The sequence below is a fragment of the Emydura macquarii genome, unplaced genomic scaffold, assembly GCF_026122565.2.
Source record: "Emydura macquarii macquarii isolate MOO-44397 ecotype Brisbane River unplaced genomic scaffold, CSIRO-AGI_Emac_v2 contig_2432, whole genome shotgun sequence".
NCBI classification, from domain to species: domain Eukaryota; kingdom Metazoa; phylum Chordata; order Testudines; family Chelidae; genus Emydura; species Emydura macquarii.
In genome coordinates, this window is record NW_027132569.1 from 1355617 (window position 1) to 1375596 (window position 19980).

The 19980-nt window shown below is 36.4% G+C and overlaps 1 protein-coding gene and 1 long non-coding RNA gene across 5 annotated transcripts in view; one reads left to right on the plus strand and one right to left on the minus strand.

Moving 5' to 3' along the window:
* Nucleotides 1–19980, minus strand: part of NT5C3A (5'-nucleotidase, cytosolic IIIA) — a 41198-nt gene that overhangs the window by 9060 nt on the left and 12158 nt on the right. The window contains exons 1-3 of one of the 4 annotated variants that reach the window (XM_067562488.1): nucleotides 10830–10911; nucleotides 9879–10159; nucleotides 9374–9480 (exon numbers count right to left, since the gene is read on the minus strand). The exons of 1 other annotated variant lie outside the window; for it this stretch is intronic. In XM_067562488.1, the coding sequence (XP_067418589.1) occupies nucleotides 9374–9480; nucleotides 9879–10053 (282 nt within the window). In that variant the 5' untranslated portion in view covers nucleotides 10054–10159; nucleotides 10830–10911. Of the gene's footprint in view, nucleotides 1–3879; nucleotides 3945–9373; nucleotides 9481–9878; nucleotides 10160–10829; nucleotides 10912–19980 lie in introns of those variants that run through there. 2 more of the 4 variants (XM_067562489.1, XM_067562491.1) reach the window with 2 other exon arrangements.
* On the plus strand, nucleotides 7863–18838 carry LOC137162596 (uncharacterized). Its single transcript, XR_010922420.1, has 4 exons — nucleotides 7863–8041; nucleotides 11670–11787; nucleotides 15494–15583; nucleotides 18457–18838. It is a non-coding gene; the product is annotated as an uncharacterized lncRNA (long non-coding RNA).

The following is a 19980-nucleotide window of genomic DNA, read 5'->3' on the forward strand; positions in this document are numbered from 1 at the left end:
AAATTGATAAACTAAAATACAGATTACGTTTACTAGGTTTAATTGCTAAACATTAAAGGGCAGGTATTGCATATAAAGAGTTTTGCATAACACTGATTAGGCCTATCTTGTCATTAGGCCTAATGGCTGCAGTAAGGCACCAAGAAGTAGAAAAAGCTGGGTTGGGTTAGGGTATGTACTGTGTGACTTAAGACTGACTGTTTCATTGTGTCTTTTAGCTGTTCTTAAGATGTTCAGTTCACTTAGAGGGAGACTGATCTCAGAATCCACCTCATAATTGTAAGTACTGTGCACAAGACATTACTTGTTCTCCCAAGGTGTGCCCATAGTAATCCATACAGGACATTCTGTGATACAACAGGTCACATTTCAGTACTGTTGTGATTAATGTAAATTCAAGGAAACAAATCTCAAGATGGTACTGTTAGGAGACTGCACACAGAAATTTTGCATGTTAACTTTTGAAAATTTGGAAAGACTGAACAGTCTTTCCTGAGTTGAGTTTTCAGTTTTGGGGGAGGAAGAGACATAGCTCAGAAGAACTTGATTTTGGGAAGAGGGAAAATACAATAAAAGTTAGTTCATTTACAAGTTTTCATGAGTCAGCACAATGCTGCAACTGCATGGGTTTCACACACTATTGGGGAATATTTATAGTCAAAACCTAAAAATCTGGAAAAATTTCCGTGCTAGATTTTATAACGACAAAACCAATTCTTTTTGCCTCAATTACCTGGAAGTGTCTCTAACTTACAATGTACACAATGCATTATATTTGACAAATTCTAAGACATTCTAAACAGACACACTGCAGCAGAAATACATAAAGAAGATTATGGTTAAAACTCATCTGCAGTTATTCCCAAATACAGAATCTATGATTATTTCCCCCTGGGCATGTTAGGAACCCCTTTGTGACATTTGCAGACTGTTTCTACTGCCATTGATAATTTGTTAGTGGCAAGAGGTACTGATCAAGTTGCTGTAGTCATTCCAACCTGGTGACAGTGAACAGAAAACGTGCTCTGTAATTATGTTATTGCTGCCAATGCAACCTCTGAAATTAGTAGCAGAAGTTGAGGCACTGCTTACACTGGTGCTCTTACCCTGTGAATTCACTGACCACTCCCATGCATCATCGCTATCATGCCAAATCCCATTTCTTGCAAAGTCTCTATGCACCACCTATCAGCTGCACAATGGTTCTACTGCATCTGAGGCCTTGTGCACCCAGCATGGGGACTATGGGATGCAACTGGTCATGAGACTGTTTTCATTCACTGTTTTGAAATTCAGCCTGCATCAGTTCATGTTTTGCACGTTATCTTTGCCACATAAAATCTAGAAAAATGTTTTATAAAATGAATTTAGGCTACATCTTAACTGATGGCGGCAAATTCGCTGCCATCAGATCGATTTCTCTGGATCGACTGAGCAGTCAGTGAAGACCCACTCAGTCGATCCAGAAATCAAGGTATTAAGATCACCTTCTCAAGTGGCGCAGCGCTGCATCGACGGGAATGCGGTTCCCATCGGCGCAGTGCAGTGAAGACGGCACACAGAAGAGAAGTCGACAGGAGTTACACAAGTTTTTTGTGTAGCTTGTGTAACTCCGGTTGACTGCCGCCAAATCTCGGAGGTAAGTGAAGACAAGCCCTTAGATTCTCAAGAAATTGATGGGGCTACCAGAGAAATTCTTCTAGGGCGACTGGTCAGCATCAATCCAATCATGCAAAACTGATCTTCCTGCCTATTCTTGATGCTAATTCCTTTCATACTGTACCCTCATCAATGAACCCTCAGAGCCTGTTAAATATACAAGTCACTGGGGGAAAAAAACCCAAACCCCCCCCCCCCTCCAATCAGTCTTCTCAACAGAAGTTTTGTCATTTTCATTGTGACACAAAGCTATTTTGTTCTCGGGGAAAAAATCCTGCAAATGTGTTGAAAATGCTGAGAATGTAACTGACAATTAAGATGACTCCTTTGATTTGTATTTAGACAGAGTGAAAGAGTTATCCTTTACTGCCAACTTTAAAAAAAATCACAAGACATTGGCACATATTTCCCCCAAACTGCACTATTTCCAATTTGCTTTATGATTAGTCTAAAGACTTCAAATCAAAGGGGGCCTCAGATAACTGTTAGGAAAGTTACTCTTATCCCAATCTCCATTTATGTTTTAATTCATTCTTTTGCCTCATGTCCATCAATTCTCTGCCACCCATATTTTTCCTCCCTTTCCTTTCACTCGCTCCCTCAATCTTCCTTCAGGACCCACAGGCCCTGGCCTCTCAGTTTTCAAACCATACAGCTGAGAGGGAAGACCAGCTTCAGTTCCACTGGAAACAATGATATGATCACCATTTTCACTAGGAGCAGACCACATGCAAAAACTACAGGGAAGTTGTAGTCATCTTAACTGAGGTCAGCCTGCTTTCAGTTCCATTAAAAGTAACAGAAAATAGTGGCCATTTTGAATAGAGCAATGCTACCAGAAACCAAAAGATTTCAGGAAACATTGGAAAAAAAATGCACACCTAAAGCTGAGACTTGCAGTAACATCACAATATGGCAATTGTTGTCTTAGATTAACAGCAATTTATAAAGCAAACCACACAAAAAAATGTCATGGTTGAAGAAGTAGCTCCACGGAAGTTAATAAAAATGGAACAAATATTTGTTCCAAACACATTCTGAAACCAGTTACACCAACTCTCTGTTATGCATATAGGACTCTATACTCAAAACACATTATAGGCAAAATATTCAATACCAGTTAAGAACTGGTAGAACTCTGTACTGCCACTCAGGTGACAAAAATCCATTTCTAGTTGCTCATGCTACAGCCATCTAGATCCATTTGTTTGTAGCATCACCAACAACACTGTTAAAGTTCTGTTGAGTAGTAAAGTGTCATTTTTATATAGTCACATCTGAGAAAAGAACCACTCTTTTTGCAGTGGTGCAGTCTAACTCTGAAGTGAGTCTGGACCTCTCCTATCCCTTTTAAATGGAAGGATATTCACAATGTCAGATAATCTGAAAGTTAAATTAGGGAAAAAATAAAGCATGGGGAATCATTAAAGTTCTGACAAGGACATAGTGAACTCTTCATAAAAAATGCTTGTCAAATCTGTTGGTTAATCAAGAATCCCCTCAAGAATCCTTTGAGAGTCACATTAGAGTTCCATGTGTAATTTCATCAGTAGAAAAATATTCACAAGAATTGGTGTCAGTACATCAGATGAGCTAGAGTCATATGGTATGAAATAGAAAACATTAGCAATTTTTAACTTTTTCTGAGTTTGTGGATTGCTGACAGACAAATCTGGAATAAATAAGTATATTTATGTCCCAGCAGAAGAATTCCCACAGTATATGAAAGAAAGAGCTCTTCAGCTTTGATCAGTGGTTCTTTCACTCCAGGAATCTGAAAGTTTACTCATCTCTGTATCTTTCCATTTCAATGACATAAAATGGATATGCATCTTTAGAAGCGGGGTGGGGGAGGGAAGGTAAAAATGATATACTTGTCCTATGCAAGAAGTATTTCAGACATTATTCGACTGGCTTAGTTACCAAGAAGAGAAGGACTGAGATCAGAGAAAGATACATTTAAACTCCTTTTTAATTCGCAGAGATTTCTCTGGGCATAATTTGAATAGCTTGATACTGCTAATGCTTTGCTTTGGACTAAACCAACTTCTTTTTTGGTTTCTGAAAATATTCTAAAATGCTATGGTTATTTTCTCCCAAAAAGACTTTTCTTGAAGAAAAAGTGATTGTTTCAGTACATGACATTTTCAGCAAGCCAATACCTTAGTTTCTGAACATAAAGAAAGCATCATGCCTCGTCTATGTTGCAAAGTGGCTTACCTCACTCTCACTGGTACTAATTGATGCTGAGAACTTGTGCTGCTCCTTTAATTCCAAGATAACTTCTACATGAGAATCAGGGAAGAAAGGCAGATTCAATACTCAATATTTCAGAACAAAAAAGTGCCACTTCCAAAGAGAGGACAATAGACATTAGTTAATAAAATCCAAATCCTGTAGTGTAGATATTTTCCACAGACAGAAGCTGGCCTGCATCATGGGTACAATCTGTGCCCTTCAACAGATTGGATGTCTCTATCAGGCAATGTTATGATAGATCGCTAAATAGTTGAAAACAACATCTCTACTTATGAAAAAGTAGTGAACTCATAGTTACAAATAAGAATATAACAAGCTATTACATTTTGACTAAATTATGTTGACCATGGAATTTCTTTAGCTCTATGAGTACTTTTAATACCTTTTAAGTGCACTACTTTTTATAAGTGATCACTAGCTTCCTACTGGGTACTATAGAGAAAAGTACGTACGACTTACATTTCAATACCTTCCCCTCTCTCCCCCCCGACCTCCAACTATGGAGTTTATTGTCTTTTGCTGCATTTGTAATCACGTTCGTTATAGCTGGAATAGATAGGAAGATCCAAGTTGGGAGGAATTCAGAAGACAACAGACAAATCAACTAACAAAGGAGTGCAAGGTAAAGTCCATTTAAAAAAAAAGAAAAGTCACATGAACACAGAAATTCTGAATTAACTGTAACTACTCAGGAAAGCTGTAGGAGTCAGCTCAATGTACAGAGGCCCATCAAATATTCCAGTGTGTTGGTTGGTTGAAAAAACAAGGTGTACCAAGAAAGGGAGAACATTTATGGGCAATTCTATAATTGATGGTACATCACCATCTTGAATCCTGTGTTCAGTTTGTCACCTCATCTAAATAGAAAACATAGAAAATAATGAAAATCATAAGAAGTCAGGGGCTTCAAAAGGATTAGAATTACATGAGGAGTTTTAAGTAAGTTTTATGGAAGTAGTCAGTCACTCCTGTTAAATATGTATAATAAAGATGTGAATGAAGATCCACAGCACCGGAACATTCTAGAGAGGATACGCAGACGTTACTGAATAGCCCATCAAGATACAGTTATCGTTTGGACTAGGTTCTAAAAGAAAGCGATGGTGTTGAAAGGCAATTCTGACGTAGATTTTGTTTGAGTCTACATGTTGATGAATAAGCTCCAACTGACAGTGCAGATTCAGAAAACTTTCAGTCCTACAGAGCCATAGTAGGAAACATCTTGTATAAAGAAGATATGGAGAGTTCGGAAAATAAGAGTAACAACTTGCAGGACCATACAGTACTTAAGACTTGCATCTCACACATGGGTATGTAGTGAGAAGAATTACGCAAAGAGAGACAGAATTTTACGTTTATTTAATGTTTACATTTATGCAGCATGATGCTCCTGTTCTTTTCTTATAAAATTGTTTGTTTTTACATAGTGTCCCGAGTATTTACATATATTTTTCCTGTTTTTCATCATTGCTATCGTATGTAAATAACTTATTTTATATTACCCTGATAGAGAGGGGGGTAGAGAGAAACTAAAGTTAAATCAGATCACAAAATTCATACTAAATTTAAAGGGTCAAATCCTGGTTCCATTGAAGCCAATAAGTCCAAGTGTAGGCTTAAAATGAAGTGTAAAATGGCTTACAGGACTCCAGTCTGCCTGAAGCAACAAACAGAAACATTGCTTCTAGTGGCAGTTGCTTTGTTACATTATAAAATCTCATTAAAAAATTGGTGACATATAATTCAAGATTTAGGTTTCTCAAATCTTTGTTTCCAGAAGTTGCTTACTGAAATTTGATGTTTCTATTCTGTGAGAGAAAAAATGGTGTGTGTGTGTGTGTTATGAAGTTCTTAATCTTATAGGGAAATGTAGAGAGCTGATCCACGAGATGTGGGATAAAATTCATTTTAAGTAGTGCCAGCCTGATAATCTTAGTGATGTGTTCATCCATCTGTCTAGGTTGTTTGACTATTGTTACAGTAGGGAGAATATTAAATTTGACTAGTTTTGATTTATTAGGGATTTTAATGTCCAGATATTGATCTTATTTGGGCTTATTTCAAAGGATAACAAAATTTCATCGGGTACAAGGGTACAGTCAGTCCTCTGCACAAATGCCTCTGGCTTATTTAGGTGTTGATTGTAACTGGAGTGATCAAAATTGATTAAAAATTCAACCTTAATAATTTGGGAATGGAATACACAGGCTAAGTAAATACCCTAGTAAATCATCCTCAAAGCATGACTGCCATTTTCCTCCACCAATTCCATTTTCTGCTTTAATAATAAAATGCTCTATTACAATTATCTAAACGACTCACATATATATCCCTATTTTGTGTCTAAGAGAACAAAAAGTGGTGGTAGTTTTCCACTAAAACATGAATATCTGTGAGATTGTGCAATTTCTTAATTTTGACATTGTTCTCCTAGGCCACATTTTGTTAAGGACCCAAACACAACAGACTAAAATATACTTGGTTAAAGACCTATTCCGTATACACTGAAAATCACAAAAGGAATTTGGTTTTTTCTGAAGTGGTGTATAAAATCAAGACATTTCTCTCAGGAGTAAATCTTGATATGGAGTTTACAACTTGTGGGAATAATGTAATGTAACAGACTAATATTTTAGCATCTATTTTAAATCACACTTGCAATCACAATTCATACTTTTGAGACAAACATGCAGTACCTCTATGGCTTGAACCCAGAGCACTAAGACTGGCATGGGGGAGAGGTGAGAATTTGTTTCCCCACCAACCCACTCTAGGCATTACAGAGGCATGTTTTTCAGAATCTCTCAAGTGTTCAAAGAGTACCTGCAGGAGACTTATCCTTCCCCTCCCTCTAAATGAAACTACATATTTCCGGGAATAGGAGGAGGGTATGGCTGGCTGCATTGATCCAGACATTGGGGGAGGGCTGCCGACAATCACGGAAACCAAGAGCAGGTATCTGAGGGGAATGCATGGGTTTTAAGGGGGAAGAGTGGGTGAAAATTCCACTGCAGCTCTCTTTGCTTTTTGCTCCAGTTTTAGGGTCAGCATAGATCAAGATCTTGAGGGAGGTTCTTGTTACTGGCATAGGTCACCCAATGACAACAATAGTGGTCATTTTACATTTTGAAGGCTATCTTCACAAGGAAAGCTACACGTAGCTGTTTAAAAAAATAAAATGAAAGATTTAGATAAAGTGAAGCTTTTAACAGCTGCAAGGCTAAGCAACATTAAGGAATTTCACTTTGGATAATTTAATTCATTAATTATATTAACCCATTATTAATGTGGGGTTCTGTGCACGTTCTTATTGAGGCCTAGCTAAACAAACTATCTAAACTTTGCAGACCATGCTTTTTGTGTGTTAAAGAGATTTGGGGTGGGGGACAGGGTGTGGAGAAAGTGAAAAGCTTCAATTTCTTTTAAATCCTACAACTCAAAAACAGCTTCTCAGATTTATTTCAGGCTTTCCAAACAAATTCCATTTGGCCATTAACTAGCCAGGGGAAATTTCTGGTCGAAGGAATCTTTTTTATTAAATTTTATTACCTGTAAGTGAGAGAACCTCAAAATCAGGCTTAAAATGGGAAATTACTTTCAGTATTAATTGTGTGAAGACATAAACGTGACTTCATAATTACATCTAGGTGTACATCCCAGTCATAATTCAGATTTTTATTATCAACTAGTCTAAGATTCCTAACCACTGTTCCAGAGATACCTTGAACAAGGTCATGGAAAAACAGGCAGTGTATCTTTAAACTGATAGCCTTGTAAACCTACACTACTTGGTATATATAAAGTTCTTGCTTGTTTTGCCAAGAATAATCTGTTATGGATGTTTCTCAAAAAGAAGAGCTGCTAGAACCCTCCCCTGCATGATATGATGATTAAAAATAGAAGACAACTGGAGAATTGCAGAGGAGCTGTTTTATAGAGTAAGGTCTATTTCTATGTGTGTCAGAACTCTCTGCCCAGTGCCTCAGAAATTAGCTGTTTTCTTACTAAATTTGTTGAGAGATGCAAGCTGGTATGCATTCGCTTTGTAAACTTACAATATAACTAAGGCAACCATATGGCCACCAAAAACTTTAAGATTGTGGACAAGAATTAATCATAACAGGTAAGAATTAGTTATGTTTTAATGTTTGAATGTTGCTAATAATGAATTTTAACTGCTATTACATCATTTGTTTTCAGAATTGTGTGATGCAATTTAAGTCTCAACAAAACTAGGCAATCTTCCAGACTCCAAATCCATTAACAGCAACTTCTAATTTAGAGGAAACAAGAAAAATCTGCTTTGATTCTTTATGCCATTTCTGAAAAAGGAAGCTGCAAATCAATGCAACAGAGTTGTGATGAATAAAAGTTAATTGCCAATTTTATTTTTATGCTGTGGTGATAACTTCCAATAACATTTTAAGAACCAAAAAGAGCTCTCACCAAGCTCAACTTGTAAAAGCAGACTAGTACTTTAAACATTACTGAATTATGAGATTTATTAAGGGAATTAAAAATATCCTGGTCTGAGGTTTGGGTCTGGCTATCACATAATCAGTACCAAAAAGACAGAGCAAGGTACCAGTGACAGCATTACAATCTGATATTTTGCAAACCATGGTTAATATCACCTGAAAAAGTTGGGAATCTTATTCTCCTGACAACCTATAGTAATTGTTTCATGAAATCTCAGATCATTTTGATTACTTTCATTTAGTTTTCTTCCAACCCCCTTTTCACATTTGATATGATATTATTTTGAAATGTGCTAAAGCTAGGAATCAATGCCATATCTGTTAACTTGGATTGCAGCTTTTAAAAGGCATAAAGCCTCAATTTCTAACATCTAATGTTTAAAAGTTACTAGCTGCAAAAAGCCAAATTGGAATTGAAATGTGAGTGTGGTGAAAGCATACATGTAATAATAAAAAAATATGATTTTGAAGTGAGCTATCTCACATACTATGGCAAGAAAATGTTTTGATGACCTAGTAAGCTTTACTTAGACTGCGGATGAAACACGAAAAAAAGTTGATCTTTGCAATTTTGACATTCAGATATCAATGCATTGATTATGCAAATTTGTTTTATAGCATATTTTGCAATACTACTAGAATCCTGAAAATGGTGGTATAATGAGAAGGGGAAAAGATTTCATGTAAGACCCAAGTGTACTAAGTATTGGAATATGTACTTAAAAAAAAATAGAATACAAGAAAACTGAAACATGAATTTCCAGGAAATTAGTTAAGAGTGTTTCCCTCATTTCAGAGTTTTATTTAGAAAACTGATTGATGTTTCAATTTTCTGTGCTTACTGCTATGCTGGACTCTGACTTGGACATTTCTGGAAGAAGTGCATGTCTTAAGAATACACAATGAAGTCTGGAGAGAGGTTATTTTTGGACAATTGACTGACAGCACTTTTTCTCATGCATTTTAAAAGAGAGTACCTGTGCGTTGAGCTTAGGGCACTCTTGATTCTTCTGTCCTTGATTTTGTCCTACTGCAACAGCATAGGTGGCAAGCAGCGTCCAGAGATGCAGGGCTTGCATACAGGCTGCCAACAAAAAACCAAGCAAACCTCTTGAAGAAATGGTCTGCTACATTATCTGATTTTTAGAATTTTTTTTTTTTGCTTTATATACTTAAAAGGCACAGACACACACAGTGTCAAATTTAGACCAATTTGAAATTAACCATATTTTAAGCAATACCAATGCACAGTTTACATATTCCTCTCCACATAAGAAGTTAATCTATTAAATAAGTAGATCAACCATTTTTTATTCCCTTAATGCTGTTTTGAAGTATACACTATCAGACATTGATTTTTTTAGAAAATGTATTAAGCTGTCAGAATAAGCAAGCATAAGTAACACACAACTTATAATACTGGCTTAAAAATGTATGCAGAAAACAGTGCCAGTCTTGTTTACATGAACTGCACACACTTACCGGAGGGGTTTGCCGGAGCAGCTGAAGGAGTGAAAGAAAATTCTTCTTGCTTGGGAAACACTAATATAGCAGCACAAGGTGCAGTTGAGGGCGTTTCCAAATACAGCCTGACTAATCCCTGTGCAAAAACCCAGGGTCCTGTGACGCACATCAGCAATGCACAGCACTTTGTCATGCTCAGCGATACAGCTCACAGACGATCAGCTGGTGCACCAAAAACAGAACCTTTGACCTTCAGTGAATGAGCAGCTTTGATGGATGCAGCAGGCAAATTTGGATTTCTGCAACAGAGGAAGGCACTTCTTGTTTTGCAAAGCAAAAGCCTATTTGTTTGGTATATTTTCAGCCTTTTTCCCTTCCAAATTTTTTGAAACTGCCTTAGGACTTCCTGTCATGGACAGCAATGAATTCCTTACATCTTATTAAGAAAAGGTGTATGCAACTTATTTTGTAGAAGAAACAAATTATAGTATATTAAGTATTTAGAGAGTCATTGCTTATCTGTGCAATAATGAAGCAGGAAATCAAGGATTGTTTGTCAGTATTTGGGAGATGGAGGGCCTCAATTAACATGCTTTCAGCAATTTTGTCATTAGGAGCATTGCCAAACTGGATGAAGAAAAAAGTAATTGGGTTGGGGTAGGGAGAAAAATGGGGTTGAAAGGAAATTATTTTCTTATTGTAAAATAGTGGTTTTCAACCTTTTTTCATTTGTGGATCCCTAAACAAATTTTGAATGGAGGTGTGAACCCTTTTGGAAATCTTATACATGGTCTTGGGGTCCACAGACCACAGGTTGAAAATCATTGTTTTCAGGATAAAGATTTTTTTCCCCAGCCTCATTTCCAGACTCCAACACGCTTTAGAAAATAAATGCCATATGAATTCAATGCTCATGAAAAGTTCCAATGTGACAGCTCCAGTCCAAATTTCCCGACTGCCCCACCATACCTGCAGATCCTTAGGTTTTTGGTGGCGCTTTCATACCCTCAGAACCGACCCCCAAGACATCAGGGAAGTTGATGGTACAGCCATGGGCTCTGCAAACACAATATTAGAAGGTGCTGCAACTGTCACAATGGAAGAGAGAGCAACAGCAGCCAAATTGGTTGCAAAAATAAAATTCTAGAGTAAGTCATTATTTTCTTCATTTTAAAAAATGTTGATGTACATTTTTCAAATGGTAGAGTATATCTGTGTTGTATGGTAATGTTCCAATCTCAGACTGATATGCTTTCTGTCAATGAATTTCTAACTGACCCAAAGGGACTACCTGCAGGATAGGCAATTTTTCATTCTTTGTGCCCACATCCTCTGCCTCTGAGACTACTAACGAAGTCCCTAAGTTGGTATGTGGACATCTATCCACTAGGAACTGAACAAATCCAAAACTTATTTCTCACAGATGACTGCACTCTTACACAGGCATGAAATTCTTCCATGCCACATTCAAACATAATGCATCCCTGAAAAGGTGACACAGTATGATTTAGAAAATTAATTTGCATAGATGTTTACAAACATTTATAGCTTCTGTAGGGTCCATCAAAATTTTTCAAGCATTAACATGCTTTTGCTTTATAAATTGTCTGTAAGAATGTGTTTAAATTGAAGCATAGAATACATAGTATTTTGACCAAGTCTGAATTATTTTATGTAAAGACAGATAACTTTACAGCCCATAACCGAGGCAAAGATTTATATTTTAAATATATACTTGTGAAAATTGTGAGAAGTTGTCTAGTAGATGAATGTGCATTAATGTATTGGCTTTGCTCTATATACTTTTAGCTCATCAAAACTGAGTCAAGATTAACTAAATCCGTGTCACCTTTAAAGCATGTTAAAGCTCAGTGCTGTGGATTGAAACCGGTCTCACAGGATGTTATTATCAGTGTGCTGGAGTCAGGTATTGCAAACAATGGAAAAAATGATGGGATATGAGTATCACATAATGCTGCTTGGGTATTGTTTAGATTGGGAAAGATAAACCTCATGATACCAAGAATTTAAGGAGGAAAGAATGTTAGCTTACTCCTTTAAAAAAAGTACTGCTGAAATTCATAAGTGGGCTGAAAGTCAGGCTGAATTAAGTTTGAGGGGGAAGTATTAAAATTAGCTCTTAATTTGTCCATGGCATAACAAATTAAATAACTAAAACAATCATAATATTGATATATTTAAAATGAAAATGCTTCCATGTTCTATTAACAACACATTTCATAATCAACAAGAGTGGCCAATTTTAAATTTTTGAAATGATAACTAAATTGAACCCTTAATACTGATGTGTTTTCACATTATGAAAGGGGATAGCTAGAAACGAAAGACCGACACTACAATTAAAAATAACCTCATGTAAAAAAAAGTTGCCAGATAAATCTGTCTGCTACTTTGACAGAGGGTAAATAGAATAAAGCATCACACCCAGCAAAGGGTAACACTAGAGTAACATGGCTATTCATTACAGAGCAGATTCTGGTCCCACTGACTTCAGTAAGATCAGGATTTAGCCTAAACTGCCTTCAAACTTTCTGTACAGAGACAAAATTAAAATCACTCTGTTTATAATGAGATACGAACAAAGTTCAGCATGAACTCTGTACAATCTTTACTCTCACAGTATTGAAGGTCATTTAAAAATATTTTTAAGCACCGCAGAGAGAGGGATAATTATTTCAGCAGATAGAAGAAGTTAAAATAGAAACTTTCTGGCTGAGTACTGGAGTAGTACAGATTTTTTCTGGAAACAAACTTTCAATGCAAAATATTCTGGGAAATTAATTAACAAAAAAATAAGTAGTCAGAAATGTTTGTTTTTTGCAATTCATGTTTTAAAATTATTATGTTTTAATTTGCATTTTTCCAGTGGTGCTGTATATCAATGTTTCTCAGCCAGTAGGTCAAGACCCAGTGCGGGGGGGATGGGGAAGAGGCAGTGTTGGTGTCATGAAAGGCAACTGTGGGGTTACTAGGCATTACATTTTTTTACAGCCTAAAGTAAAGAAAATCTGACTTCCCACATGTCTTTACCTTTCAAAGTCAGGTATTCTGTTAACATCTTGAAACACACATATACAAATTATATAGCTGGATCAATGTTATTTTTAAAAAAAAATAACTTTTATAGTAAATTTAAGTGAATTGTGAATATTTGGCTTTGAATGAGTTATCAACCTGAAAAGATTGAGAATCACTGCTCTATGTAGGAGTTTTTGGTTTTTTTTGGTTAGAATCAACTTATTGCCTTATATTCAGTACATGTGGTATTTTGAGACTACTGAATTTTGTTTTTATACTCCATTTTGACTCATTAGCTGTACATTGCTTTACCATTTTTTCTTGTGGACATACTGTAGTTGGACAACTTTGAGTACATCCGTATAGGATTATACTTAGCTATTTTCACATTTCTTAAACAAGATAATATCATTTCTTGCTTTCTTTGCAGAGAAATTTTAATATGTTAAGAAATTAGATTTATGTTTTCTGATCATATATTTCTGTAAACACAGACTATGATTTGTGTACATAAAGAACTTCATAAGAAATAGCTATTAGCAAGTAGATGAATTTCAGATGCTAAGCAACTGCTTGAATTATAATTTCCAGAGAAAGAAGAGTGCCAGATATTTAATATCATGCTGGTATGATAGATGACAGTCTCCTAGGGAAATAAGATGTGGGTTGACTGGAGGTAATTTAGAGCTGCCAAGTGGGTACTGCAATTCTGGTTCCAAAACCATTAATTTTTTCTACAAGAAACTTGGAGTGTGGAGTAGAGATTATGCTAGTCACATTTGTGGATAATTTGAAGCTGGGAGACACTAATGATAGGATAAAATACAGCATAACCTTTAGCCAAATAGGATAAAAATCAACAAGTTACATATCCGATAAATATAAAGTGGCTCAAAAGGAATAATCAGACTCATAAATACAGAAGATACTGCTTAAGTACAAGGATCTCACATCTAAAACAAGCACGATAATTAATTCTGCTCTACTCAACACTTGCTATGCCTCATTTAGAGTAAAGAATTCAATTTGGGGCTCCAAAAAAACAGACAAATGAGGGAGGCAGAGTTCAAAAGAAATTAACACCAATAATAAGATCTGAAAAAATAAAACCTAAATGGTTAAGCAGACTAGGCACATTAAATCTGGAAAGTCTTTGGATAGAAAAGTCTGAAAGTAAGAAAAGATGTGAAACAGGAGAGTGGCATCAATTATTTTCAGTTGTCAGTAAAAACATAATATGGTGAACAGATTTAAAGTGCAGCAACAAAATTTTAGGTTACATATTCAGAGGATCTTTATATTCCACCAAACTATTCAAGAAAGCAAAACAAGCTACCAGTGGAGGCGAGGATGAGATCCTTCACATGAGATATTCAAAATTCTATACAATGTCATTTTATCAGAAATCCATCTCCACATGATGCAGGAAAATAATTAGGTAACCCATTAGTCATCCTTTCCAACTTAAATGATTGTATGATCATAATGAATTAGAGAAGACAACCATAAAAGCTATTCCCCTTGTAGCTGATTTTGGACATTAACATTTTGGGTTAGCATGTTGTATATAATATGCCACTTTCCCTATGCAAATTTTGAATCATTTGGAACTTACAAGAACTATAAGTTAAAGCACCACTATAAAACAGCTGATGAAAGCAGCTGGGAAACCTTATAGTTGGTCAAAAGTTACATATAAATATTCAAAATGAATTATGTTATTTTAAAGTTTTTGATATTTTCTGGAAAAAAGAGAAAAATCAGCTGTGCGTTTGTGTACACAGTAGGATCTGCTAAACTGCCCTCACTAATTGTGTGGCTCTAGTCAAAACAAACACTCAACTATACAGTGAATAGTTAAAAAAAATTCTTAAATTACTATAGGAAATGTAACAAACTTAATAAGTCAGTTCAAAACATTCTAGAAAGCAGTGGCTCTTGTGATTTCATATGGAGCTGAATGTTAGCACCTGAGGGCATAAAAAGCATTAGTGTCCCGTTTTTCCTTCCACTTACCTAAAACTTGTAATAGAGACTCTGTAAAAGCAGAGAGAGATCTATATTGGCAATCAACTTGAAGAACTACAGTATCTGGGAAAAGTGACCTTTCATTCTCCTTTGGGTATTGACAGTATAGTGCCCCACTCTCGCAAGATTTACTAGGAGTAGCCATCGAAAGAAGTAAGGATGAGAACTAGTTAAACTCTAGGACTCTTCTGAACTGGGCATTACACTTAATTACCAAGTCAAAAGAGTAACGCTGTATTTGTACTGAGCTTCAGGTAAATTTGTATGCAAAATGTTAATCCTCTCCAACTCTCCCTGAGCAAGTAATAACTAAGGCCCTAGCACTTGAATGAGCTCCCTATGGGTGGGCCCCTGAACAAAGCCTCACTGATTTCTTCAAGAGATGGGTCTTGGAATCTCACTGGGTGTGAGTTCATAGGGTAAGGTTACACAAGCCACAGGGTGAAAGCAGTGTGGTTGAGTGGGTATGGCACAGGACTGAAAGTTAACATATCTGCCACTGACTAGGTTACTCTGGCATGTCACTTCACCTCTGTGCCTCTCTTTCCCTCTCATTTGAAAAATAGGGATGATAATACTCTGAGATCTACTAATGAAAAACATTAAATACTGTTAGTGATCAGTACGCATCTGGAAGTGACCTTCACTCAGGAACTGTAAGTACTGGGAAAACTAATCAATAAGTGACATCTTACCAAGCCAAAATGTGTATCATTTGATGTTTAGAAAAAATTTTTTTTATTGGATGGCAAGAAAAAACTGAGCAAAAGCAGAGAGAACCGTGGCCAGTAAGAAACTCCAAATGGAACAGAGTTAATTACTGAGACTAAGAGCTGAAGGGTATGATATCAAGGTTCTGACCTTCACCTAACTGAGGCAAGAAGAAAATGAGCGATGCTTTTGGCTCTTCCGTCTCAGCCTTAGACTTCACGTACATAGTGTTATCAATCAAAGTAGGTTCCTGCTCTTTACCAAGGGCACAAGCTCCAAGAGTGTGAATATATAAAGACAAAACAAGAAATAAGCGGTTTAACTTTCCCTACTTAGAGACAACCATAAATACTTTTATGCAGAGACCTACTCCACTTCTCTCTTCCTCCCATCCCCCAACTATGAAATTCAAAGAAAAAACTTCTGCAGGGCTTAAATATTTATTTTTTGGAAGGTGAGGCAACTCTTCTCCCTCCCATATAATAACAGCTGGTGACAGAAATGCTTTGCTTTTTCTGGGCATAGCTTCACTTTTTAATTATTCCCTCTACTTTTGTTCCCCCTTTCTTTCCTTTCCCAGTCCTTTCTCTAACTGATTACTCTCTAAGGTTCAAAATCTCTGCTATTTCCATCCTTGCCTGATGGTTATTGAGCAGCTCCTGTTAACACTGGTATTGCAATGGAGCAGCAGTGCTAGAGAAAGCTGATCAGTACTGGCCATTGGTTAGAGAACACCAAGTCTTTCAAAGAGAGACAAAGAACTCTCTCCCACCCCACCCACCCAAAAACACTCCAATCCAAAACAACAAAAAACAAAAAAACGTGTACTGGAGGTAAATTTACATTTAGGATTGCTACTTTGAAAATACTTATACAAAATACACAGCCCAAATATTGTAATATAAAAACCTAAGCATGGAAGTGACAATTAGAAGTTAAGGTAATAAGTTATGTAAATATTCTACTGCCCTTGCCGGTCATATATTTAATTAGCTACAATAAAAAATGTAATTCTGACCCACAACACTTAACCTTTCTCAGCATATACGTTTCTAATTACATATAGTACTTTTCACGGTCCAAAATAAACATATATTTATTTGTATGCTGAAAAAGTTTGTAACTGCATTTTACCTAAAAGACACACTTCAATACAGGACTTTATCTAGAGTGAAATTTAGATTACATAGGGACTGCACAGAAATGGTTGCTGCTGATTCTCTTATCTACCAGTAAGAAAAAAATCTCCTTAAAATCACTAAGTCTAAGAATGCTGTATCTAGATCAAATAAACTCTGACCCTTGAATGGTAGAGCTGCGAGACCTAATTTGGAACTAAAATCCCCAGTCCAAAGTTTAATCCACAATGCAGTCCTAGACATCAAGCTACATGCTAAATTCTGGTATAGGAATGTAATGCTATCAACATATCACAGATAAAAAGTTACCTACTAAGGCTATCAAATTCGTTCATTTCTTATCTTTTAGGATCCCCTGTAGTATGTCTCCTTAAAAAGTTCCTTCGGCTAATCCAGTAATGCTAAGGGTGAATTTCACCCTTCCCATGCTGACTCTAAAGGAACAGGCTGTTTGGAGTTAGGGTGGTGATGAACATATCCCCTCTACTTTTCACTGTTTCATGGGTGTCCCTGGCTACTCGATCCACGGTTAGGCTACCCACCTGGGAAGCAGATGCTGAGTCAAGTCCCCCTGCTCCAATCACTCTCTCGATCCATGAAAGCACAGATGATCCTTTCCTGTTCTGCCTCTGAGTACTCCCGTTGCAACCAACTATTCAGAACTGAAATAGAACTTGCCTTTACATCACGCAGGGCGTGCACAGGGGCCTCTTGTATTGTTACTCTGCCTCATTTCCTACCTCCTCTCCAGTTTCATGACAATTTTTCCATGCCCAATTTTAACATAAAGACCACAGCCCAACTGAACAAGAGGCCCAAGATTATCCTATATCTGCATTTAAAATGGTATTACGGGTACAGAAAATTTCAGAACAGTTGATCGTAGCAATGCAATTCATTTGTACAATAATTAATACTTAAATTGCTAAATGGTAATTAACATATTTCTAACAGGGAGGGAGAATGTTAAAAGGAGCAGGGTTAAGGACAGACATTTTTATGGCACTCACTGTATATGAATGTCTCAGCTACTTCAGCTACCTTAAATGCCAGAAAATACAGAAATAAGTAAGTGGTATGGATATTTTTTGCTTTTAAGAAACAAATATTATAAACTAATAAAATATTTACAGTGTTAACTATCTAAAAACTTTTTTGCTTGGGATACATAAAAACAGAAGCCACATAGTTCCTCCTGTCACCTTTCCTGCTTAAAACCAAGACATCTAAAGAAGACTACACACACCACAGATATCACTAATTAAACGTTCTCTGGGTGCGGGTCAGCAAGAATCGTCTATTAGTAAGCGTAATCATTAGGGTAACGTGTCAGAACTGTATGCTAGTTTACTGTGAGCATACTTTTAATTGTTAGTATTTTTAAGCCTGTGTAATGATATATCTTGTTTTGAACTGCACTCCGGCCTTCACTCTAAGTTAGAGCTTGTGGGGAAATTAGAATTCAATCTGATCTGTTTCCAACATTCGAGAAAATAGCAAAGAAAATATTCTATTACCAGTGCAGAACTAAACAAAGCCAAGAAAAGCCACTGTACTCTTGATGAGGTGCAATTTTTAACAGCTGTCACATGACCTGCCCTTTCTGGGCACACACCTTGGTTCAACATGAGTGTCCTGGGTTGCTAATACAGCTTTTTTTTTTTTTTTTTACCCCTTAGGACACTCGCCTGTAAATACTGGGCAATCCTGGCTGCTTCTATTAACCCTATTTCAAGGGCCTTGCAGATCTCTTCAAAACTCACTGATTGACTACGTCACTGACTTCTGGGTTGGAAAACCACTCAACTTTTATATAACCTGATTAAACATAATTTAAACATAACAGTAGCTTTCAGAAACCTTTCTACTTCTTAATCAGGGAGGGAAAGCTTATTCTTATCAGAGCCTCACAGTGCTTCCTTTCATGGTCAGTTTAGCTCTCTGACCTGCTCTGTGATCCTTCTCCCATTCTCCAGGAGCCAACCAACGATCCTACAAATTCAAACCCCCCAAAGTTCCAAACACGCAGCCTGGATGGAGCATCTCTCCAGGACACCAAGCCTCTGTTCGCCCTGTGGCACAAGTTCTTTTTGGTCCTCAGCCTGCCCCATCATACAATATCAATTTCATACGTACAATCAAACAATTTCATAACATAGCCACTTCTCCAGGCATAAGCTGTATGTGAATGATCAAAACATCAGTGTTCAAAGAAAGAAAGGAGACAAGGGGGATGAAAAACAGGCCTTGTTCAAGACCCAAACATACTCACAAGCACTAGAACTATCAAAGAAATCTCCCAGAAAACCTGGAAAGACTTTACAAAGAACAATTTCAAGATTCACACGGTAACAGTATTTTTGAACCTCAACAGACCTTACAAGTATTACATCACAATGCTACTGTTAAGTGTAACAGCAGACATGATGTAGGTCATGGACAACCAGGTGCATTATTATTATTACTATTACTACTATGAGCTCTGAGCTAAGAAGCTCCGTCTCTTGATGCCAAAAATGAACAGGATCTTCACTGAAACCAGAGAAAACTCTAATTATCACATCACTCTACTCTGATTAGCTGTAATTTGGATTGTTAGAAATTTAATTGCAAGTAATCATCATTCTAGATTTTTTTTTTTGTGGATAATTTCGTCTTTGTCACTGGCTTCTTTTTTTTTTTTGCTGCTTGATATCCAATTCACACATAACATTTCCAACTGCCTAAGAAAGTAACTTCATAAAATAAAATATAATGAAACTGATGTCCTTGACTGTTTGCAATGTTACCAAGCTTAAATTAGGTATTCCAAAATGTGTGTGTATAATTATATTTTATTTAGAAATTTATATTGGCACACATTGCCAAGCACCTGCATACCTTAAGATCAATAAAAAGAGTGTTTAAAACAAATTCAATAAGAAGGAGCCAACTAGAGATCCTCAATAATATTCATCATTCCACACCTTAAATTGATATTTTTGAAGAACTAACAAACAAGTAACTTAGCTAAAATGTTTACATTTTCTTTAGCAATTAACATGCAAGTTATTTAGCAGTCCAGTTGTGTTTAGACATGAAATAGATGAACTGAGTTTAATCAGTCAAACATAAGATTTTCTCTTCTGTTAATTAATGAAAATTTTTCTGTTTTTATTTGAGGTCTTATTGCTCAGTGAATTACTCTATGAGTTCCCCAAATA